Raw genomic sequence first — 21,786 nt, 5'->3', positions numbered from 1 at the left:
CAATAAGCCCACACCAGAATCAATGTATCATGATTACTTAGGTGTTCTGGAAAATCTCCCATCCAGCTTAGTATTAAATATGATCAGAAAGCAAACATTACTAACCTGTTCGTAGACAGGCCACATTTGCAAGCCACCACTCTGGGACCCTGGGCAGAATCAGAATTACCCGATCTCCTCTTTGTAGGGAACAGGCTTCTGAAAGTATATTAGCAAATTTTCTGGACAGAGATCCCAGTTCCTCAAAACTCCATCGCACCTCTTCTCCTTTTCCATTGATCCACCAGAAGGCTGGATTTGAAGGTTTCTTTCCAGTCTGAGGAAAGACAAACCAGTCACGGATTTAAAGGTTGTTATATGGCTAAATTCTGGGCCAACTGACTCAAAATAGATTAGTTGAAGAAAATTCACAAGTCATTAGTTAGAACACGGATAGAGTATTTGGAAATAACTCTGGGGGAGACACCATCCAGATGGATGACTAGAGATGCCCAGTACTAACCTCCTACCAGAAGGACCAAGACAGTGAGCAGATAACCACATGACAAATAGAATGTCAAAGGGATAACACTGGAATTTAACAAGGAAGTGACAAAACTCTCTGAGACCTGAAAACTAGAGATGAAAGTATAGAGAGGGAAGAACAGCAGCTGGCCAGGATCAGCACAGAGCCCAGAGGGACTCCCTGTTTTGGGGAAAATGTAAGTGGAAGATCCTCAGCAGTCCACATTCCCATCACAGATGTCTGAAATCCCACCTACAGGAGAGCCCCTCAGCCCTCACAGGCCCTGAGCCTAGTAAACGCTGTAGAGTATAGTACACCAGTATAGTATAACATTGTTCCAGCGAGGAAGTTCATACCAGGTCCCCCTGCAAGAAACCCCAGGATCCGAGCTGCTACAGCATGGCATCATTTTAGGAACAGAGCTACCACCATACTACATCTTGCCCTGGGGCCAATAGCCCCTGCATCTCCACACCCCTGGGGCCTTGCTGACATTCCCACACATTCCCCTAGAGGGCTGCAGCATTCCAACACCAGGTGGATCCAGTGATATAGCCAGGCCACTGGCACCCGAGCCTACACACAGCACTCGACACCACAGGGAACAGGCAGTCCAGCACATCAGGGAGGCTGCCCCAGGACATAAGGCACTAAAGCACACTCCCCAGAGCCTGAGAGCTACCTTCCTGAGCCTGCTGCCATGAACATGATCTTGACCCCTCTCGTGGCAGAGCCGCTTTGTGCCTGCATTGCCATCTGGGTACCCAAGGACTGGCCCATTCAGGCCACCACTACTACAAGTATCCATGTGCACTGCCAAAGGACCTGAGGTCTGACTCACTTGAGGCTTACCACCGCTACTGCCAGTGCCCATGACCACCACCTGGGAGCCTGAGAATCAGCCTGCCTGGGACCCACTGGAGCCACTGCTGGCACCCTCATGATGAACAAAATAACACCTATCAATAACAATCTTGAATGTAAACAGTTTAAATTCCCCAGTTAAAAGATATGGACTGTATGGACTGACTGAATGGATAAAAAACAAGACCCAACTATAGGCTGCCTACAAGAAACTCACTTCACCTGTAAAGATACACATAGATAGGGCCAGGCGCGGTGGCTCATGCCTGTAATCCCAGCACTTTGGGAGGCCGAGGAGGGGGGAACACGAAGTCAAGAGACTGAGACTATACTGGCCAACATGGTGAAACCTGTCTCTACTAAAAATACAAAAATTAGCTGGGCATGATGGCATGCACCTGTAGTCCCAGCTAATTGGGAGGCTGAGGCAGTAGAATCACTTGAATCCAGGAGGCGGAGGTTGCAGTGAGCTGAGATCACGCCACTGCACTCCAGCCTGGCGACAGAGTGAGACTCTGTCAAAAAAAAAAAAAAAAAAAGAAGATATACATAGAAAATGAAGAGATGGAAAACAATATTTCAAACAAATAGAAACCAAAAGTGTGCAGGAATAGCTACACTTATATCACGTGAAATAGACTTTAAGTCAGTAAACACAAAAAGAGGCAAAGAAGGTCATTATATAATGATAAATAGATCAATTCAGCAAGAGGATATAACAATTATAAATATATATGCACCCAATATCAGTGCACCCAGATATGTAAAGCAAATATCATTAGATGTAAACAGATAGACTCCAATACAACAATGTTTGGGACTTTAACACTCCACCCTCGGCATTAGACGGATCATCTAGACAGAAAATTAACAAAGAAACATTGGTTTTACACTGCACTTTGGACCAAATGGACCTAACAGATATTTACACAACATTTTATCCAACAGCTACAGAATACACATTCTTCTTCTCATCAGCACATGGCATATTCTCCAGAATAGACCATATGTTAGGGCACAAAACAAATTTCAACAAATTTTTAAAAATTGAAATCATACCAAGTATGTTCTTAGACCACAATGGAATAAAACTAGATATCAGTAATGAGGAACTTTGGAAAGTGTACACATACATGGAAATTAAACAACATGCTCCTGAATGACCAGTGAGTCGATGATGAAATTGAGAAGGAAAGCAAAAAATTTCTTGAAACTAATGAAAATGGAAACATATCAAAATCAATGAGATAAAGCAAACACAGTGTTAAGAGGGAAGTTTATAGCCATAAACACCTATATCAAAAAAGCAGAAAGATTTCAAATAAACAATCTAAGAATGCACCTCAAGGAACAAGAAAAGTAACGACAAACTAAACCCAAAATTAGTAGAAAGAAAGAAATAATAAAGATCAGAGCAGAAATAAATGAAATTGAGGCAAAAATTACAAAAGATCAACAAAAATTTTTTTTGAAGAAAAACAAAATAGACAAATCTTTAGTTAGATTAAGAAAAAAAGAGAGAAGACCCAAATAAATAAAATCAGAAATGAAAAAGGAGACATTACAACTGTACCACAGAAATACAAAGGATCATTAAAGACTGTTATGAACAACTATATGCCAACAAATTGGAAAACGTAGAGGAAATGGATATAGTCCTGGACACACATAACCTACCATGATAGAAAACCTGAACAGACCAATAATGTGTAATGAGATTGAACCAGTAATAAAAAGCCCAGAATTGGATGGCTTTACTGCTGAATTCTACCAAACTTTTAAAAAAGAACTAACACTAAACCTTTTTTTTTTTTTTTTTTTTGAGACGGAGTCTCGCTCTGTCGCCCAGGCTGAAGTGCAGTGGCACGATCTCGGCTCACTGCAAGCTCCGCCTCCCAGGTTCACACCAAGATGGAGTCTCATTCTTGTCGTCTAGGCTGGAGTGCAATGGTGTGATCTCGGTTCACTGCAACCTCTGCCTCCCAGGTTAAAACGATTCTCCTGCCTCAGCCTCCCTAGTAGCTGGGATTACAGGCATGCACCACCATGCCCGGCTAATTTTTGTATTTTTAGTAGAGACGTGGTTTAACCATGTTGGCCAGGCTGGTCTCGAACTCCTGACCTCAGGTGATCCACCCTCCTCGGCCTCCTAAAGTGCTGGGATTACAAGCGTGAGCCACCACTTCCAGTCCTAACATTATTTTTTTCTGAAAATATGTTTAAAAATTGAAGAAGAAGGAATTCTTCCTAGTGCATTCTACCAGTCAGCATTACCCTAATACCAAAACTAGACAAAGACACCACACTTCCTAACTTCAAATCACACTACAGAGCTATAGTAACCAAAACAGCACGGTACTGGCTTAAAAACAGATGCAGAGACCAATGAAACAGAATAGAGAACCCAGAAATAACAGATTTTCAACAAAGGTGCCAAGAACATACACTGAGGAAAGGATATCCTCTTCAGTACGTGGTCCGAGGAAAAGTGGTATCCATATGCAGTAGACTAAGACTAGAGCCCTATCTTTCACCATATACAAAAATCAACTCCAACTGGATTATAGACTTAAATGTAAGACTCAAAACTATAAAACAACTGAAGAAAACAGCGCAAATGCTTCAAGTCATTGATCTAGGCAAATGTTTTAATTTTAATTTTAATTTTAATTGTTTAATTTTTACAAATTTTATAATACATTTAATAAACTCAGGCAGCTTCCTGAGCCAGAGTAGGCTCTGAGACGCCTCTAAGCAAATATTTTAGCGATAAGGATATGAAAACACAGGCAACAAAAACAAAAACAGACAAATGGGACTATACAGACGTAAAATGCTTCTGAACAGTAAAGGAAACAATCAACAGAGAGAAGAGACAGGATGTAGAATGGGATAAAATATTTGTGAACTATTTACCTGACAAGGAATTAATATTCAGGATATACAGGGAATGCAAATAAACCAACACCAAAAACAACCACCACCAACAACCAAACAAAAAACTAAACAATTCAATTAAAAAATGGACATAGAATCTGAATAGACATTTCTCAAAAGACATACTAACTGGCAGCAAGTATATGCAAAAATGCTCAACATCATTAATCATCAGGGTAGTTCAAATCAAAACCACAATGAGATATGATCTTAACCCAGTTAGAATGGCTATTATCAAAAAGACAAAAGATAACAAATGCTTGAGAGGATGTGGGGAAAAGGGAACTCTTAAACACTATTGGTGAGAATATAAGTTAGTACACCATTGCAGAAAACAATACAAAGACTTCTAAAAAACCTAAAAATAGAACGACCATATGATTTAGCAATCTCACCACTGGGTATTTTTTCAAAGGAAAGGAAATCAGTCTATCGAAGAGATATCTGCACTACCATGTTTATTGTAGCACTGTACATAATAGCCAAGATATGGAATCAACTGAAGTGTCCATCAGCAGATGAATAGATAAAGAAAATGTGGTATATATACACAGTGCAATACTATTCAGCCATAAAAAAGAACGAATTTCGGTTATTTGTGGCAACATGTATGAAGTTGCAGGACGTTATGTTAAGTGAAATAAGTCAGACACGGAAAGATAAATGCCACATGTTCTTACTCATATGTGGGGCTTAAAAAAATGAGCTTCACTGAACTTCAGCCTGGGCAACAGAGTAAGACACTGTCTCTTAAAAAAATAAAAAATAAAAAAAATTAAAAAAAAAAAGGAGCTCGGCCCAGTGCGATGGGTGGCTCACACCTGTAATACCAGCGCTTTGGGAGGCCAAGGTGGGCAGATCACTTGAGACCAGGAGTTCAAGGTCAGCCTGGCTAACATGGCAAAACCCTGTCTCTACTAAAAATACAAAAATTAGCTGGCATGGTGGCAGGCGCCTGTAGTCTCAGCTACTCCGAAGGCTGAGGCACGAGAATCGCTTGAACCCCTGAGGCGGAGGTTGTAGGGGGCTGAGATCACACCACCGCACTCCAGCCTGAAAAGAGCTCATAGAAGTAGAGAGTGGAATTGTGGCTATTAGAGGCTGAGAAGGGTAGTAGAGAGAGGAGGATAGAAAGAGGTTGGGTAATGGATGCAAAATTATAGCTAGATGGGAGGAATGAGTTCTAGTGTTCTATAGCACTGTAGAGTGAAAACAGTTAAGAATAATTTATTGTATATGTTCAAAAAGCTAGGAGAGAGGATTTTGAATGCTCTCAGCACAAAGAAATGATGCATGTTTGAGATGATGGGTAGTCTAATTACCCTGATTTGATCACTACACATTTTATACATGTATCAAAAAATATCTCTGTACCCCATAACTATGTATAATTATTACATAACTAAAAATAACAGGAAAAATAATAACTTGGGGTCCTTATTTCTAGACATTGGAAGCCATGTCATTTCTTTTGGCCCAAATCATTTCCCATTTAGCCTGATCATTTTTCTTTCCAATAAGTGAGAATTCTTGCATCCTTTATATTTCCCCCAAAGATTTTTCTGTGCCTCCTTTTCTACCATTTCTGACTCTCGGAATTACTTTTCACTCTTCTCCTTTTTTTTTTTTTTTTAAGTCAACCTAGAATTCTACGTTTATGTAATCCAGGGTCTCTCAACTAACCATGGAACTACTGACATTTCGGGTCAAATAATTCTTTGTTCTGGAGGCTGCCCTGTGCATTATGGGATATTTAGCAGAATCCCTGGCTTTTACCTGTTAGATGCCAGTAGCAACTGCCTCTGCCCCTATCATGGCAACAAAAATATTTCCAGACATTAGAGATGTTACCTAGGGGTAAAATCACTCCCAGTTGAGAAATTGTGGTCTGACTGGCCCTTCCCCCATACCTTTTCCATATTAGTCCATTGGTCCAGGACATCTTTAGCAAAGTTGAAATACTCTGGAATCTCCAGTTTGAAGTCCTGTTTCATGGATTCATAGTTGGAAAAATTCTGAGGGGTTGCTCTTCTATTATCTTTATGCAATGCCCTCACAGAACCAAAAATTGTTAGGCGCTGAAAACACTTGGCATGATGTAGCATCTTCATGGTGACACAAGCTAGCATCAGTCTTGTTGGAAACTTTAGCACTCAGGATTTGCACAGAGACCAATTCATCTAAAAGACGAGCAAAAAGGACATATATTTGTTTCTGTCCTGAAGGTAGCCATACCCCAAAGTGGCTGAGTTTCGTTATTATTATTGATAATCATCATGATGGTACCATTTTCTGCATATACTCTGTGTTCCAAACACTGTGCTCATTTTATATACACTTTCTTATTAAATCCTCAGAGAAACCCTGTGAAGTAGGTACTATTATCATCTCTGTTTACAGATTGAGAAAATGACTAGTAAGAGGCATTGGCTGGATTTGAACCCAGAACTTTCAGGTCCTAGTCCATTCTCCAGAATACTGTGCACTATTGACTCCCACATGCATTTCTAAAGAAGTAAAGATCTGGGTCACCCACTTAATCTCACTGAAAGCAAAGGGCTAAGCCTTCTTGTCTAATATCTTTCACCTGCAGATTTTAAAGTAGGGCAGAAATGTTAAGGAGCGTTTTTCACAGTGGATAATCTGTAGATGAAGAAATTGAGAGTAGCCCAATAAAAATTAGACATGAAAGCACTGTCACAGTTTATAAACTGTCTAGTTGATAGGATGCAGTTCCCATGCTCTCAATAGGGGCCCATGCTACTTTCAAGTCCAGGCTTGGAGCTGCATTTACTAGAGATGTAATAATGGGGCTTTAATATTTAGGACTTTTGTGGGGGAGGCCCCTCTCGGCCATTGCCTGCTTCTGTGGGAAATCATTGGATCACAATGTCATTTACTTGGTTGAGGCTGTTAAAAATGCAGTTCTAGGGATTATGAGTGTTTGAAGTTCTCATTATACTTCCTGTAATTTTCCAAATTTCCTACACTGCAATATATATTACTCTCATAATCATTAAATCATCATTCTAACTACAATTCTAGCTGTGTGCCATGTAAGGCAGTCTGGCTATGTGGAAGCATTTCTGTATTGATACATTGCCAAAACAATACATAATTGCGGATGTCAGCTAAATGGAGAGTTTAGCTGACATCTACAATTATTGCGGTTTTACCCTAAACAGAGCTGGTGTTTGGGCATCATGTTGATATACCCAATGCATCAGGAAACTTGGGGACTTCTGTCCTTCCCATTTATTTGTGTGAAGACCTGACAACTCAGTGATCTTGAGCCGTCTGAGACCATCTGGTTTCAGCTTTTTCCTTTTTCACCTGCAAAGAAAACTGGAGACCCAGACAGGGGAAACAGCTTGCTTCATTCTGTCATACCAGAGTTAGGACTAGAACTCTGGTCTTTGGATTCCCATTTGAATGTTTCTACTATCATTCAACAGGATTTCAACAGAGCAGTGGTTCGCAGTCCCGCTGTACATTTGAATCACCAAGAAAGCATTAAAAAAAAAAAAAAACTCTGATGCCTAGGTCTTGGATCAACTAAATCAGAATATTTGAGAGTGGGCTCTGGGATCATTTATATTTTTTAAAATGTCCTCAGATTTTAATGTGCAGCAGCCATGGTTGAGAATCATTCATTTAGAGGCTGTGATTTGTGAACCAGCATCATCATTATTATCACCTAGAAGCTTGTTAGAAATGCACATTCTCAGGCCCCACTCTAGATCTGCTGTATTGGTAGATGTTGACAAGATCCCAGGTGACTGGTATGTACATTCAAGTGTGAAAAGCACTGGTCTATAGCATGATGGTTAAATACGTTGGCTACTGAGTCATATAGTCATGTGATATGGTCTCCCAGTTTTGCCACTTACGAACTGTGTGACCTTATTTGAATTATTAATCACTCTGAACCTCAGTTTCACATTTTACCAATGGAGCGACTAATAGAACCTCCATCAGAAATTTCTCCTGAAGACCGAATGGGATACTACATGCGAAATGCTTATCATGGTGCCAAGCATATTACTAGAATAGGGGTCAGCAAACTTTTTCTGTGAAGGGCCAGACACTAAATACTTGAGGCTTTGTGGGCCATATGGTTCTGCTGCAGGTATTTAACTCTGCCATTGACAGAGCAGTCATTGACAATACATAAATACGTTTTGGCATGGCTGTGTTCTAATAAAACCTTATTTATGGATACTGACACCAGAATTTCATTTAATTTTCATGTGTCATGAATTGGTGTTCCTCTTTTAGTTATTTTTTCAACCATTAAAAAATTTAAAACCCATTCTTAGTACAAAGGCTATACAAAAACAGGCGGAGGGCTGGATTTGGCCCATGGGCTGCAGTTTGCTTATCTTTGCACTGTGATGTAAGCTCTACTAGAGCAGGGGCCTTGTCTGTTATGTTCCTGGGAAGCATTAGCAAAAATTGTTTGGCAGGCTTTAGGAGAAAAGGCTGCTCTTAAGAACAGAACTAAAATCACTCTGAATCCCAGTTGCCCTGCGGGTTAAGACCTTAAGTCCAACAACGTCATTCTGTTTGGCATTGGGGATTGGGTAGAGAGGAAACTATTGGACCCTGTTGTATGCTGGCAAGTCACAGCCTGTGCTCTTGGGTGCTCTCCTCTTAACAGAATTAGCATCAGGTTTCCTTCAACTGAAAGAAGAAGGAACCAACACTACTTGTCTCTTTCTGTTTTTAATTTTTTTTCGCATAATATCTTCAAATGGCTCAAAAAAACCATAAAAGGTACACAGAGAAAAAAAATATCTGCCTCCCACCTCTAGTCTCAAAGCTGCCTGGTTTGCTCTCACCCCCAGGAAACCACTATTATTCCTTCTACTTATCTTTTCAGGATTTCTTTATGTGCATTCAAGCAAATTATGAGTATAGATTCTTATTTCTCCACCAATTTTACACAACAGATAGCCCAGAATACACACTATTCTGCCCACTAAAAACATTTTTAACAACCTACCTTTTGAGGGCTTTCCATACTAGTGCACAGAGATCTTCATTCTATTTTTTAAAATAAGTATTTATTTATTTACTCTTTCCTTTTTTTCCCTCCCCTAAAGACAGGATCTCACTCTGTCACCCAGACTGGACTGTAGTGGCACGACCATACCTCACTGCAGCCTTGAACTTCCGGGATGAAGAGATCCTCCTGCCTCAGCCTCCAGAGTACCTGGGATTATAAGTGTGTGCCACCACACCCAGCTAAGTGTTTAAAAAAATTTTTTTTTGAGATGGGGTCTCGCTATGTTGACCAGGCTGGTCTCAAACTCCTGACCTCAAGCAATCCTCCTGTGCTAAGCACTTTGCAGTTATTTATTATTATTTCCATTTTACAGACAAGGAAATATACACAAACATGCACACAGCCTCACAAAGTGCTAGGATTATAGGTGGGAGCCAACACACTTGGCCATGTTTTTTTCTTTTAACAGTTGCATGACATTCTAGTGAAGAACTGCACTGTAATTTCTTAAACTGGTCCCCTATCAATGATCACTTGAGTTTTTGTATAATTTTGTAATTTAGATAAAATGTTGAAACTATTTCTTCCAAAAGGAATGTCCTGATTCTTTCATTACTTGGATGTGAAAATGAATAGTATTTTTAAATGGTTGTGAGGTATTAGAAAAAATTTCTGAGTCTATTAAATAAGAGGCAGGAATTTGGACAAATATCATAAGGTCTTGAGCTTCATTCTTGGTAGGTTAGCATGATTCATTTATTTATTCAACAATTATTAATCACTTGCCATGAATTATTTCAGACATAGAGGATATAGGAGGGAATGAAAGAGACAAGGTCTTCCCTGCTCTCATGGAAGGACACATACAGTAAACAAGGGAATAAATAAATGTGATGTTACACAAGAAAACAAAGAGAGTAATGGGAGAAAAGGGACCTTTTAGAAGGTCTCTCTAGGGAGGTAACATTTTTGCAGAGATCTGGCAGGTGGTTGTACTGTTAAGCACTTTGCAGTTAATTATTATTATTTTCATTTTACAGACAAGGAAGTATACACAAACAGACACAAACTGGACCCTGTTGTATGCTGGCAAGTCACAGCCTGTGCTCTTGGGTGCTCTCCTCTTAACAGAATTAGCTGGCAAGTCTAATATTTAAATTGGACAATGCATTTATTCATTACCCATATATTTATTGAACACTTGCTATATGCCAGACCTGTACTAAATGCTGAAAATATAGCTGTGAACAAGACACAGCTGGTCTTGCTCCCATGAAGCTTACAGACTATTAAGGAAGACATTATATAATTACGTAAATGTCAATATGACTGGGGATAAACATACCATACTTAGTTTGCTGATTCTAAACAGAATCAGAGTTTAGTATGATTTCTTCCCTAGCTTCCATACAATACTCTATACCACATTCAGAATCCTTCAAACGTATGTTGAAAAGAATATTGATCAGTCATTTGGAGCTTAAAATGAACCTAACCATTCTGTTCTACCAAAAAGCAAGTATCAACATCCTCTTCATCAAAACCATAAGATTGCCTTCTCCTCAACAAATTCTTTTCCTCCCTTTTCATTGATCTTAGCATTTTACAACTTCTATTTCCCAGGTTTATAAAATTATTTGTAGGTAAAAGAGCTGAGATAACTTTTCCAGGGTGACTCCAGATTTTTATAGTGAGCCACACTGATAAGGAAAACTCTTCTAAGAAAGACAGTACCACCCCTGGTCAGATGGGCTCTGAAAGTATTTAAGGTCTCATCTGAAATGCAAGTTCTTTGTCCCTACAGCCAAGGGGGCTTTAGCCTCCCCACATCTCCATAAACATCCTCCCTCTAAGTATAAGAGTAACAACAGTAGTTTAACATATACAGCCTCAACGCAAGGTAAAGCCACTGCTGTTCTCTCCAACCCCAACCAGACCCTGCCTGAAACCCCTCCTATACAGAACTTTTGCAGCTGCCCTTGACCACCTAAAGGAGAAAACTGGCTGCTCTTAGGTTTGCATCTGTGTTTCTCAAAGTTTCCTAGAAGTAATTCACACACTTTCTGGATGATGCAGAAGATCTGTCACCCAGAGAGGTGGGGAGCTAAGCAGACAGTACAGTGAAAAACTCAGCCACTACCTGGTCTTTTTTTTTTTTTTTGAGATGGAGTCTTGCTCTCTCGCCCAGGTTCGAGTGCAGTAGTGCAATCTCAGCTTACTGCAACCTCCACCTCCCAGGTTCAAGTGAGTCTCCTGCCTCAGGCTCCCAAGTAGCTGGGGTTACAGGCACCTGCCACCACACCTGGCTAATTTTTTATTTTCAGTAGAGATAGGGTTTCACCATGTTGACCAGGCTGGTCTTGAACTCCTGGCCTTAAGTGATCTTCATCTGCCCACCATAGCCTCCCAAAGTGCTGGGATTACAGGCGTGAGCCACCACATCCGGTTCAATTAAAATTAAAATTTTAAAAAATCAAGTTAACACATGTACATACTTTTTCAAAAAATCAAATAGCACCAAAAGGCTCAATATGAAAACTCAGCTGCTACATTTATAGCCTTTTGTATGTGCATACTCCTCATCACTTAATAGATAGTATCACACAACTGAGAAATTCTGAGAGAAACTTTGGCTGCCCAAGACTTTAATGACAGCATTTTTGATTGTTGGTTTTGTTCATCTGTTTGTTATCTTTGCAAAAATCAGACGTGCCAGTTCAGGAAATCTTACACAGGAGAGGAGATGAGGTACTCACTAGTTAACAGATTCCAACACAGCTGGAGATTATGGCAGACTTGTTTCCTAGAAGAGCAGCCCTGAATCTTGAGTTCTCACATCTGCTTTTTCCTCGTAGCAGTCAAAACAAGAGGGAGGAGCAGTCTGACAACCCAGAGGAGCAAGACTGGCCCAAAGCACTTTCCTTGATTGGTGGAGACATTCTGGAGGAGGAGCCAAGTTCTGGGCTAAAGTTTACAACGGAAGTTTGCACGACTCCCAGCGGTTCCTCTTACAGGTAATGATTTACATACACGGCAAGCTTTTGAGGGGCGAGAAAGCAAATTATTCACAAGAAGGAAAGTGTCCAAGGAGTTGCCTAAGTGGTTAGTTCTGTAAAGGGGCAAAGAAAGCACTTTTCAGAAGGAGGAAAGAACAGATGGAGGAAGCCATAGAGAAGTTTTGAAATTGAAAGGAAAGAAGTTGAGGGGTGGTTATGGGTTGGCTTAAATCTCAGCAAACACGTTGATGTGTTTATCTGTTGAAGTGGCAGGACTAAACATAAACGCTATCAGGTTACTCCCCTGCTCAGATCTTTCAGTGCTTCTCTTTCCTTTCCAGTCAAAATCCGAGTCCTTACATGAATTGCAAGGAGTTGCATGATCTGGCACAAGGTCTTCTGATCCGCAGCCCATTCCCCTTCCTCTGCCTCACTCAGGACAGCCACCAGCCTCCTTGCTTTTTCTCAAACACACTTGCCTGTTTCAGCCTCAGGCTTTCTGAATTCACAGTTCCCGCTGACTGAAACTCTTCCCTCAGATATCCCCCTGGCCAAATTCCTCATTTTATGAGGTGTCCTATTAAATAACTCTTCCCTTACCACATTTTTCTAAAGTACCACTCTTCATTTTCTCTCTTTCACTTTTTTTTTTTTTTTTTTTTTTAACTTTTTACATCTCTTACTATCACCCTTGAGGGTAAGAACTCTTTTGTTTGATGGTGTATCTATTGCCTGGTATAGCTACTGGCAAATTTTAGACATTCAATAAATAGTTGATGGATATGTGGATAAATAAAGGACTCTTTCAATTACACGTGATAGAGACCCAACTTAAATTAAAGAGGAATTTGTTGGTCACTTTTGAGTTCTAGGAATCTTTCGTTGTTGATTCCTTGGGATTTTCTGTGTAATCACAATACATGTAAATAAGTAAACAGATTTTACTTATTTCTTTTAGATCTATATACCTTTTATTTCCTTTTCTTGCTTTATTACACAAGCTAGAATGTCTAGCTCTACGTTGAATAAGAGTGATGAGAGCAGACATCCTTGCCTTGCTTTTGATCTTAGAGGGAAAACATTCAGTCTTTCATGGTTAGGTACAATATTAGCTATAGGTTTTGTGTCGATGCCCTTTATCAAGTTGAGGAAATTCTCCTCTATTTCTATTTTTTTCTGAGAATTTTTATCATTAATAGGTGTTGAATTTTGGCAAGTGTTTTTTCTGCATCAGTTACTATAAGCATCTGATGTGTTTCTTCTTTAGCCTGTTAATAAGATAGATGACACTGATCTTCTAATATTGAACCAGCCTTGCCTCCCTGGAATAAACCTCGCTTGGTCCTAGTGTATATTTCTTTTTCTGTATTGCTGAATTCTATAGTTATGTCTCTTGACAAATTTTAGAAGTTTTCAGCCATTATCTCTTGGAGTAAATTTTTAGTCCCCATGTAGATCTTTTATGATAGTTCCACAGGTCCCTGAGGCTCTGTTCTTTTTTTTTCTTTTTTTCCAATTCTAGTTTCTTTCTGTTGTTCAGGTTGAGTAAATTCTGGCTTCCAGTTCTTTGATTTTTTTCTTCTGTTATTTCTATTCTGATGTTAAGCTCATTATTAGAGATAAGGAAAAAAAGGGTTTTTTTTCTCTCACATAGCACTCAACATAATGTTAGCAGTGGTGAATCCATACGGATCTACAGTAACTTGATTCTTGCCTCTTCAAAGGAAATAATTCATCCAAGAGGCATCAGAAGGCAGAGTGAGAGACTGAGGCAAGTTTTTGAGCAGGAGTGACAGTTTATTAGAAAGTTTTAGAGCAGGAACCAAAGGAAGAGGGGCAAGCAGGCAACTTGAGAGATCCAGGTGCCCTGTTTGACTTTTGACTTGGGGTTGTATACATTGGCATGCTGCCAAGGTTTTTTATGTCTCCTTTGATTTTTCCTTGGTGTGGGCTGTCTGCATGCGCAGTGGCCTGTCAGCACTTGGGAGGGGCTGTATGTGCAGTGTCTTTTACTGACGTTGTGCACATGCTCATTTGAGGCATTTTTCCCTTACCAGTCAAGTGTTCCTAGAGGAAAGTTGTATACCAGTTAAACTCTGCCACTTTGCCACTTAGTATGCATGCTTAAGCACACTTGCCCAACTCCTGAGATCTTAGTGGAAAGCAGCTGATCACCACCCTTAGGTGTTTTCTATCTCTTAGGAGATTGCCTTTCCCTGGCATCTACTGCAACCAATTATTATTTTAGAGTGACTGTTTAATAACTGCCTGGCTATCACCTGATTGTCGCCTGACATTCTTGCCTTTCCTGGCTTGCCCATATCTGCCTGACTACCTACTCTAACAATAACACTTCTGACACTAGATGTGTGGGGGATTTTCACTACACCAAGCAATTCTCCAGTGTACACCAGCGTGGGTGTCATGTCCTACTTCAGTTCAACACTGTCTACCTGGAAATGGTGTCAAATCCTACAGGTTAAGATCTCAATCTGTAAACTAAAAAGTATCTGAGACAGGTTTCAATTAATTTAGAGTTTTATTTTGCCATGGTTAAGGATCATGACCCATGACACAGCTTCAGGAGGTCCTAAGAACATGTGCCCAAGGTGATTGGGTTACAGTTTGATTTGATACATTCTAGGGACAAAGACATTATAGGCAAAGACATAAATCAATACGTGCTCAGGAGGCTCAGTCAGAAAAATTGCTTGAACCTAAGAGATGGAGGTTGCAGTGAGCTGAGATCATGCTACTGCACTCCAGCCTGGGCACTCCAGCCTGGGTGACAGAGCGAGACTCCGTCTCAAAAAAAAAAAAAAATGTTTATATGTTGGTTCAGCCTGGAAAGTTGGGACATCTCAAAGGAGGAGGGGCTGGGTTTTCAGGTCATAGGTGGATTTAAAGATCTCCTGATTGGCAATTGGTTGAAAGGGCTAAGCTCTGGCTGAAGAGTTGAAATCAGCTTGAGTTAAGGTGAAGGGTGGGGTGTTGCAGAAACCAAGGTTCTTTTCAAGTAGATGAAGCCTCCAGGTAGCAGGCCTCAAAGAGAACACTTGTGAATGTCTCTTATTAGACCTCAAAAGGCATCACACTCTCTGGAAAGACATAGTAAAGATGAAGAAGGAATTAATGAAATCAACTATAACCTAATTGTAGCAGTAATAGAAATTTTTAAATCCTCTTAAAGTTGCTGCAACTGTAACTTGAGTTACACTCAAGTTAAAAGAGAATATTAACAGCCTGTCTTCTCTCTGTGGTCAGTGGACCTTACCTGTACTTCCCAACTCCACATTCCTCAAAGTTTATTACAGGCCCAGTGAGTGCCTGCTTACCTCCCTAGCATGGCTGCAGGGTCACAAGAGCGGTCAGTTTAAGTTGCAAGACATGTTTTTCTCAAGATGTAAGAAATGTTGTAATGCTTGATTAATTGCCTTTGTTTCTCACTTCTGTAACTTGCTTCCCACCTCACGTAGTTCCCACCTTAAGATGTTTAAAACTAGGGACAGCACTTTGTTTGGGACCCAGACTTTCTGGACATACGTCTGGCTGAGCCGGTGATCACCTTAATAAACTCTCCTGAACCGTTTTCAGTCTCTGCAGTCTTTGATTGTCCTGTAACATTTCTAGGGGCCTCGTCCAGGATTGGAAATGGCAGATTTTCTGTCTCCTTTGCCTGTGGGCTAGAGCCCCAGGACATGGGAGACCTGGGGTCCTTGGCACCACCAGGAGAGTCTCAGCCCGGAAGGAGAACAGCCTGGCCCTCCTGTGTTCTGGAGCCTTCCCCTGAAAGTGCAAATGGAACCAGTAGAAAGGGTTGCAGGACAGTCACAGGAGTAGTGCACAGACAGCTGAACCGTGGTAAGATTTGGGCCCTAAGGCAAGACCCGTCCCATAAGGACGGAAGGGGAGCCTGATCACCTCCCAGGGCGTGACAATTAGTCTGACCCAAGGGGGTTGGGAACACTGGGAGAAGTCCATTGACTCGGACAAAACTCATGCCCTAACTGACACCAGACACGGGTGGGGCTTGAGAGTCAGTCAGAAAGGAAAACCGTTTCGGGGACGGGGAATGTGTGTGAAAGTGTGTGAAAGAGATGGTCTCAGAAAAGACCAATGTGGGGCGTGACATGGGGAGGCACAGCTCTCTTAGTGTGAACTGTGTGCTCCGAGGCGAATGTGGGAAAAACCAGACCTAGGATGCTGCATACAACCCACAGGACCAGCTCTACGGCTGCAGCTAGCTGGGACAGGAATTAAGGCATGCTCCTGGCTAAGCAGTGTCTGCACCTCCCGTAATAGGACCTGATCTGGTGGATCCAAGAGTGAAAGCGTGCCATGAGGGAAGAAATGGGAGGAAAAACGTCAAAGCCTACTCCACTGGCCTGTATGCTGAGAAACTTTAAAAAAGGTTTTAATGGTGATTATGGGGTTAAGCTAACTCCACAGAAACTGAGAAGCCTTTGTGAGATAGACTGGCTATCTTTTAATGTAGGGTGGCCAGCTGAAGGGACAATAGACAGGGAAATAATTGGCCGAGTGTTCTGGGTAGTCACTGGGGTTGGAGAACAGCTTGGGCACCTAGATCAGTTTCCGTATATCGACTTCTGGCTAAGAGTAATTCAAACTCACCTTAAGTGGCTGCAGGCCTGCTTTGAGACCTACTGTAAGACTCTGATGGCCCAGATAAAACCAGGAACCATAGAAAAAGACTGCAAGGCATCAGAAAAAGAAAAGGAGTCACAGGAAAAGCAGAAAAATACCTGTCCTACAGGTCACACCTGAAGAGTTAGAAAGTCCACCCCCCATACACCAATTTATCCATCCCTGGCAAGGCTTAGACAGGAGGCTGCCCCGGCTGCCTCCAGAGGCTCAGACTCAGAAGAAAGCATCCCTCAGGCAACACCACGCAGAGAGGAGCCAGAGCCCTTGCCTGAAAAGCCAAGGGAGGAACTCCAGGGGGATGAGATTGGCCCCCTTAGGTCGGGCCATGCCCGAGTAATGCAGATGCCCCTCTGAGAAACAAGGGGACAAATGTATTTAAATGCACAGAATTAAGTCCAAGGGGGAGGATGGCTCTTCATTTATCAGCCCTTCTCTACTACTGATCTCTTAAATTGGAAACAACATAGTCCCTTCTATACAGAGAAGCCTCAGGCTCCTATAGATCTAATGCAGTATTTTTCCTAAGTCACAATCCTGGGCTGATTGCAAAAAACTTCTTCTGTCATTATTTAACATGGAAGAGCACTGTAGAGTTATACAAGCCACTCTCCAGTGGCTGGAGAACAATGCACCTGCGGGCATAGGAGATAATGAGGCAGAATGCACAACAAGCACTCCCAATAGAGGCTGACCCAGGCTGGGACCCTAACCAGGCTCAAGGGCTACAAAGTTTGCAGTGTTATCAAGAGGCACTCCTAAATGGAATAAAGGCTGGAGGGAAAAAGGCCACCAATATTGGAAAGGTCTCAGAGGTCTGCCAGAAGCCAGATGAAAGTCCCAGTGAATTTTATGAGAGGCTCTGCAAGGCTTAATAGCTTTACACGCCATTTGACCCAGAGGCTGCGGGTAGTCAGTGTATGGTTAATGTGGCATTTGTAAGCCAGGCACAAGGAGACATAAAGTGAGATCTTCAGAAGTTAGAAGGTTTCGAAGGCATGAATATTACCCAGCTTATCCAGGTGGCTACTAAGGTGTCTGTAAATCGGGATGTGGAGGTCAAGAGAGAAGCTAGATGCAGGGCTAAGGAAAAGGCAGACTTGGTGGTGGTGGCCTTAGTTGGAAGAGAAACTGGTTTTGTGAGAGGACGTGGTTGTGGTCGCAGTTGTGGTAGAGGACAAGCTAGGCAAACCGGGAAGCTAAGCCAGGACAAGAGGGCCGACCTAGGCTTGAGAGAGATCAATGTGTGAGATGCAAGCAGATGGGACACTGGAAGAATGAACGCCCAGAAAGAGAAAAGGATAAAGACAACAATCAGGGAATGAATGAATGCACAGAAAGCGAAAAGGATAAAGGCAACAATCAGGGACAAAACCACTGGCCAGAACCCCTTGCCACCAGTCTGGCAGGAATAAATGATTTTTATGAGGACTGAGACAGACTGGGCTCCATTTCATTAGGCCCCAAGGAGCCTATGGTCTCAATGGAGATAGGGGGCTGGAAAATGGACTTTATGGTTAATACTGGTGTGGAGCACTCAGTAGTAACTCAAGCAATTGGGCCATTGTCTAAAAATTATGTCAATATAATTTGAGCTACAAGAGTAACAAAAAAGAGGCCTCACTTCAAACCTAAAAGATGTGTGATTGGAGGACAGGAAGTCCAACATGAATTTTTATATTTGCCAAATTGTCTGGTGCCCTTCTTAGGAAGAGACTTGCTCCAGAAATTGCAAGCACAAATCTTTACACCAGAAGGGAACATGACTCTAAACCTAGGTCAAAGAAAAGCCACGATAATGACCCTTACTGTCCCAACAACAGAGGAATGGAGACTCTATGAGAGATGCAAAATTTGTAAAGATACATTTTGCCAGCAGGAAAATGAGGCAATATATAAGGAATTATTTCTCAAGCTGCCAGGGTTCTGAGCAGAAGACAATCCCCCGGGGCTAGCCATAAATCAGGCACCCGTAGTGGTGGAACTGCTGTAGGACACTTACCCAGTGCGAATCCATCAGTATCCCATCCCAGCAGAAGCCACCCTGGATTACAAAGCATATAGACTGGCTCTTTAAATTTGGGATAATAAAAAGATGTGCCTCTTCTTGGAAAACTCCATTGCTACCCGTATTAAAACCCTCCGGAGGTTACCAGCCAGTACAGGATTTGTGGGCCGTAAATAATGTTGCAGCTACATTATATGCCATTGTGCCCAACCCATATAGAATGCTTGGGTGAATTCCTGTTGATACTGCTTGGTTTATGTGCTCAAGACATAAAGGATGGATTCTTCTGCGTCTGACTAGCTCCTGAAAACCAGAGCATCTTTGCCTTTGAGTGGGGCTCATCACAGTATACTTGGACCAGACTCCCCTAAGGATTTAAAAACTCCCCAACCATTTTCAAGAAAGCACTAGCCTCAGACCTGAAGGCTTTCATACCAACAAGCGACCACTGTGTCCTGTTGCAGTACATAGATGATTTATTGTTGGCTGTACCCACAAAAGAAGAGGCTTTCAAGGCACAGAAAGCCTCCTTCGTGTTCTGTGGGAGGCTGGCTATAAGGTATCTAAGGAAAAGGCACAAATCTGTGGCCAAAGAGCAAGGTATCTTGGCTTTAACATCTCTCCAGGGCAGCATGAGCTTGGATGTGAGCAAAAAGAGACTGTGTGTGGCATTCCTCGACCTGACACTAGATGACAAGTGCAGGAGTTTTTAGGGGCAGCTGGTTTCTGTTGCCTTCGGATTGCAAATTTCTCACTCTTGGCATAACCATTGTATAAGGCTACCAAAGAGGGAGGAAAAGGAACCCCTCCTGTGGGGAAAAGAGCAGGACATGGCCTTCAAAGAAATCAAGAAGGTTTTGATTCAGGCCCCGGCATTAGGACTGCCAGACATGACAAAGCCTTTTTATGTCCGTGAAAGAAAAGCAAGAACTACAGGAGTCTTGGTTCAAACACTAGGGTCATGGTATCAGCCTGTGGCATATTTGTCCAAGTGACTAGACCTGTTGACTATGGGATGGCCACCCTGTTTCAAGGCATTGGTAGCCACTGCCCTGTTAGTGGAAGATGCTCACAAGCTCACATTTGGACAAAGGTTGATAATTTGGGTGCCCCACATGGTCGTCACCCTGATGGAGCAGAGGGGGCATCACTGGCTTTCTAACCCTAGGATGTTAAGATATCAAGGACTTTTGTGTGAAAACCCCTAATAACCTTGGAGACTGTGAATACTCTAAATTCAGCCACACTGCTGCCAATAGAATGGGTGGAGCATGGAAAGCCCCCATTGTGTGGCCCAGGGTATCGGTGTTGTGTGGAAATGGTGGGTGAGGTTTTCTCAAGCCAAAAAGACTTAAAGAACCAGCCCTTAAAAAACCCAGATGTTGAATACTTTACTGATGGAAGCAGCTTCATATCTGAAGGTGTCAGATGGGCTGGATATGCAGTGGTAACACTGAATTCAGTAGCGGAAGCCCGCCCTCTTCCAGTCGGAACTTCAGCCCAAAGAGCTGAGCTAATAGCTCTCACTAGAGCATTGCTCTTGGCCAAAGGAAAGTCAGTAAACATCTATACTGACTCCAGGTATGCTTTTGCCACTTTGCATGCCCATGGAGCCACATATAAGGAAAGAGGATTATTAACTACTGAAGGACAGGAATCAAAAACAAAAAGGAAATAGAGCAGCTCTTAGAAGCTGTGTGGGCTCCAAAAGAACTAGCAGTTATCCATCGCAAAGGGCATCAAACAGGAGGAGGTGACAAGGCTAGAGAAAACAGAAAGGTGGACAGAGAAGCCAAAAGAGTTGCAATGACAGAGGTAACTAAGAAGGGAGAGGAAACACTTACCATGTCCTTACTGGAGCTTTCCCTTACAGAACCCCCTAACTAATCCTCTAATGAAAAAGCTTGGTTTAAGCAGGAGAGTGGAAGTTGCCAGAAAGGAGGTTGGTGGAAGTTCTCAGATGGGAGGCTCACTATCCCAGAAGCAGTAGCCCCCCAGTTCATAAAGCAGTTTCATCAAGGAATGCATGTGGGAAAAACTGCATTAGAGATTCTTGTAGGATGGCATTTCTATGTGCCGTGTCTAACTGCCATCACTCGAGCTGTTTGTGAGCAATGTTTAACTTGTGCCCAAAACAATTCATGTCAGGGGCAAACATGGCCCCTAGGAATTCAAGAAACTGGAGCTACAGCCTGTGAAAACCTGCCTGTGGACTTTACTGAGCTGCCTTGAGCCGGAGGCTACCGGTACATGCTAGTGTTTGTCTGCACTTTCTCAGAGTGGGTTGAGGCATTTCCCACCAGGACAGAGAAAGCTCAGGAAGTAACCAGCATCTTACTAAAGGACATTATTCCTAGATTTGGGCTGTCTCTAACTTTAGGATAAGACAATGGCCTAGCATTTGTGGCAGAGGTAGTACAACGCTAATGCAGATGTTAAAAATCAAATGGAAACTGCATACAGCTTATTGCCCACAGAGTTCTGGAAAAGCTGAAAGAATGAACCAGACACTCAACAGCTGTTAAAGAAGTTTTGCCAAGAAATTCATCTAAGGTGGGATCTAAGTTCATCTAAGGTGCTGCCCATGGTCCTTCTCCGAGTCAGGTGCACCCCTACTAAATTAACACTATGAGCTAGTGTTCAACCGACCACCCCCAATCTTAACTCAGATAAAAGGGCATTTAAAATAAATTGGGGAATTGACCTTAAGAAGGCAAATGCAAGCCTTAGGTGAGACCATGCAGGAAATACAAGGGTGGGTAAGAGTAAGAATACCCATTAGCCTCACACATGCAGTACATCCCTT

The 21,786-nt window shown here is 42.0% G+C and overlaps 1 protein-coding gene across 8 annotated transcripts in view; it reads right to left on the bottom strand.

Moving 5' to 3' along the window:
* Positions 1-21,786, bottom strand: part of ACSM3 (acyl-CoA synthetase medium chain family member 3) — a 55,169-nt gene that overhangs the window by 21,359 nt on the left and 12,024 nt on the right. For 6 of the 8 annotated variants that reach the window (XM_073015217.1, XM_007987345.3, XM_007987334.3 and 3 more), the window contains 2 exons: positions 6,217-6,486; positions 106-316 (listed from right to left, as the gene is read on the bottom strand). In XM_073015217.1, the coding sequence (XP_072871318.1) occupies positions 106-316; positions 6,217-6,435 (430 nt within the window). In that variant the 5' untranslated portion in view covers positions 6,436-6,486. Of the gene's footprint in view, positions 1-105; positions 317-6,216; positions 6,487-12,070; positions 12,205-21,786 lie in introns of those variants that run through there. The other 2 variants (XM_007987326.3, XM_007987363.3) reach the window with 2 other exon arrangements.

The sequence above is a fragment of the Chlorocebus sabaeus genome, chromosome 5 (genome assembly GCF_047675955.1).
Source record: "Chlorocebus sabaeus isolate Y175 chromosome 5, mChlSab1.0.hap1, whole genome shotgun sequence".
Taxonomy (NCBI): domain Eukaryota; kingdom Metazoa; phylum Chordata; class Mammalia; order Primates; family Cercopithecidae; genus Chlorocebus; species Chlorocebus sabaeus.
The sequence above is the reverse complement of the archived record's forward strand: the minus strand, read 5'-3'. Positions and strand labels throughout refer to the sequence as shown.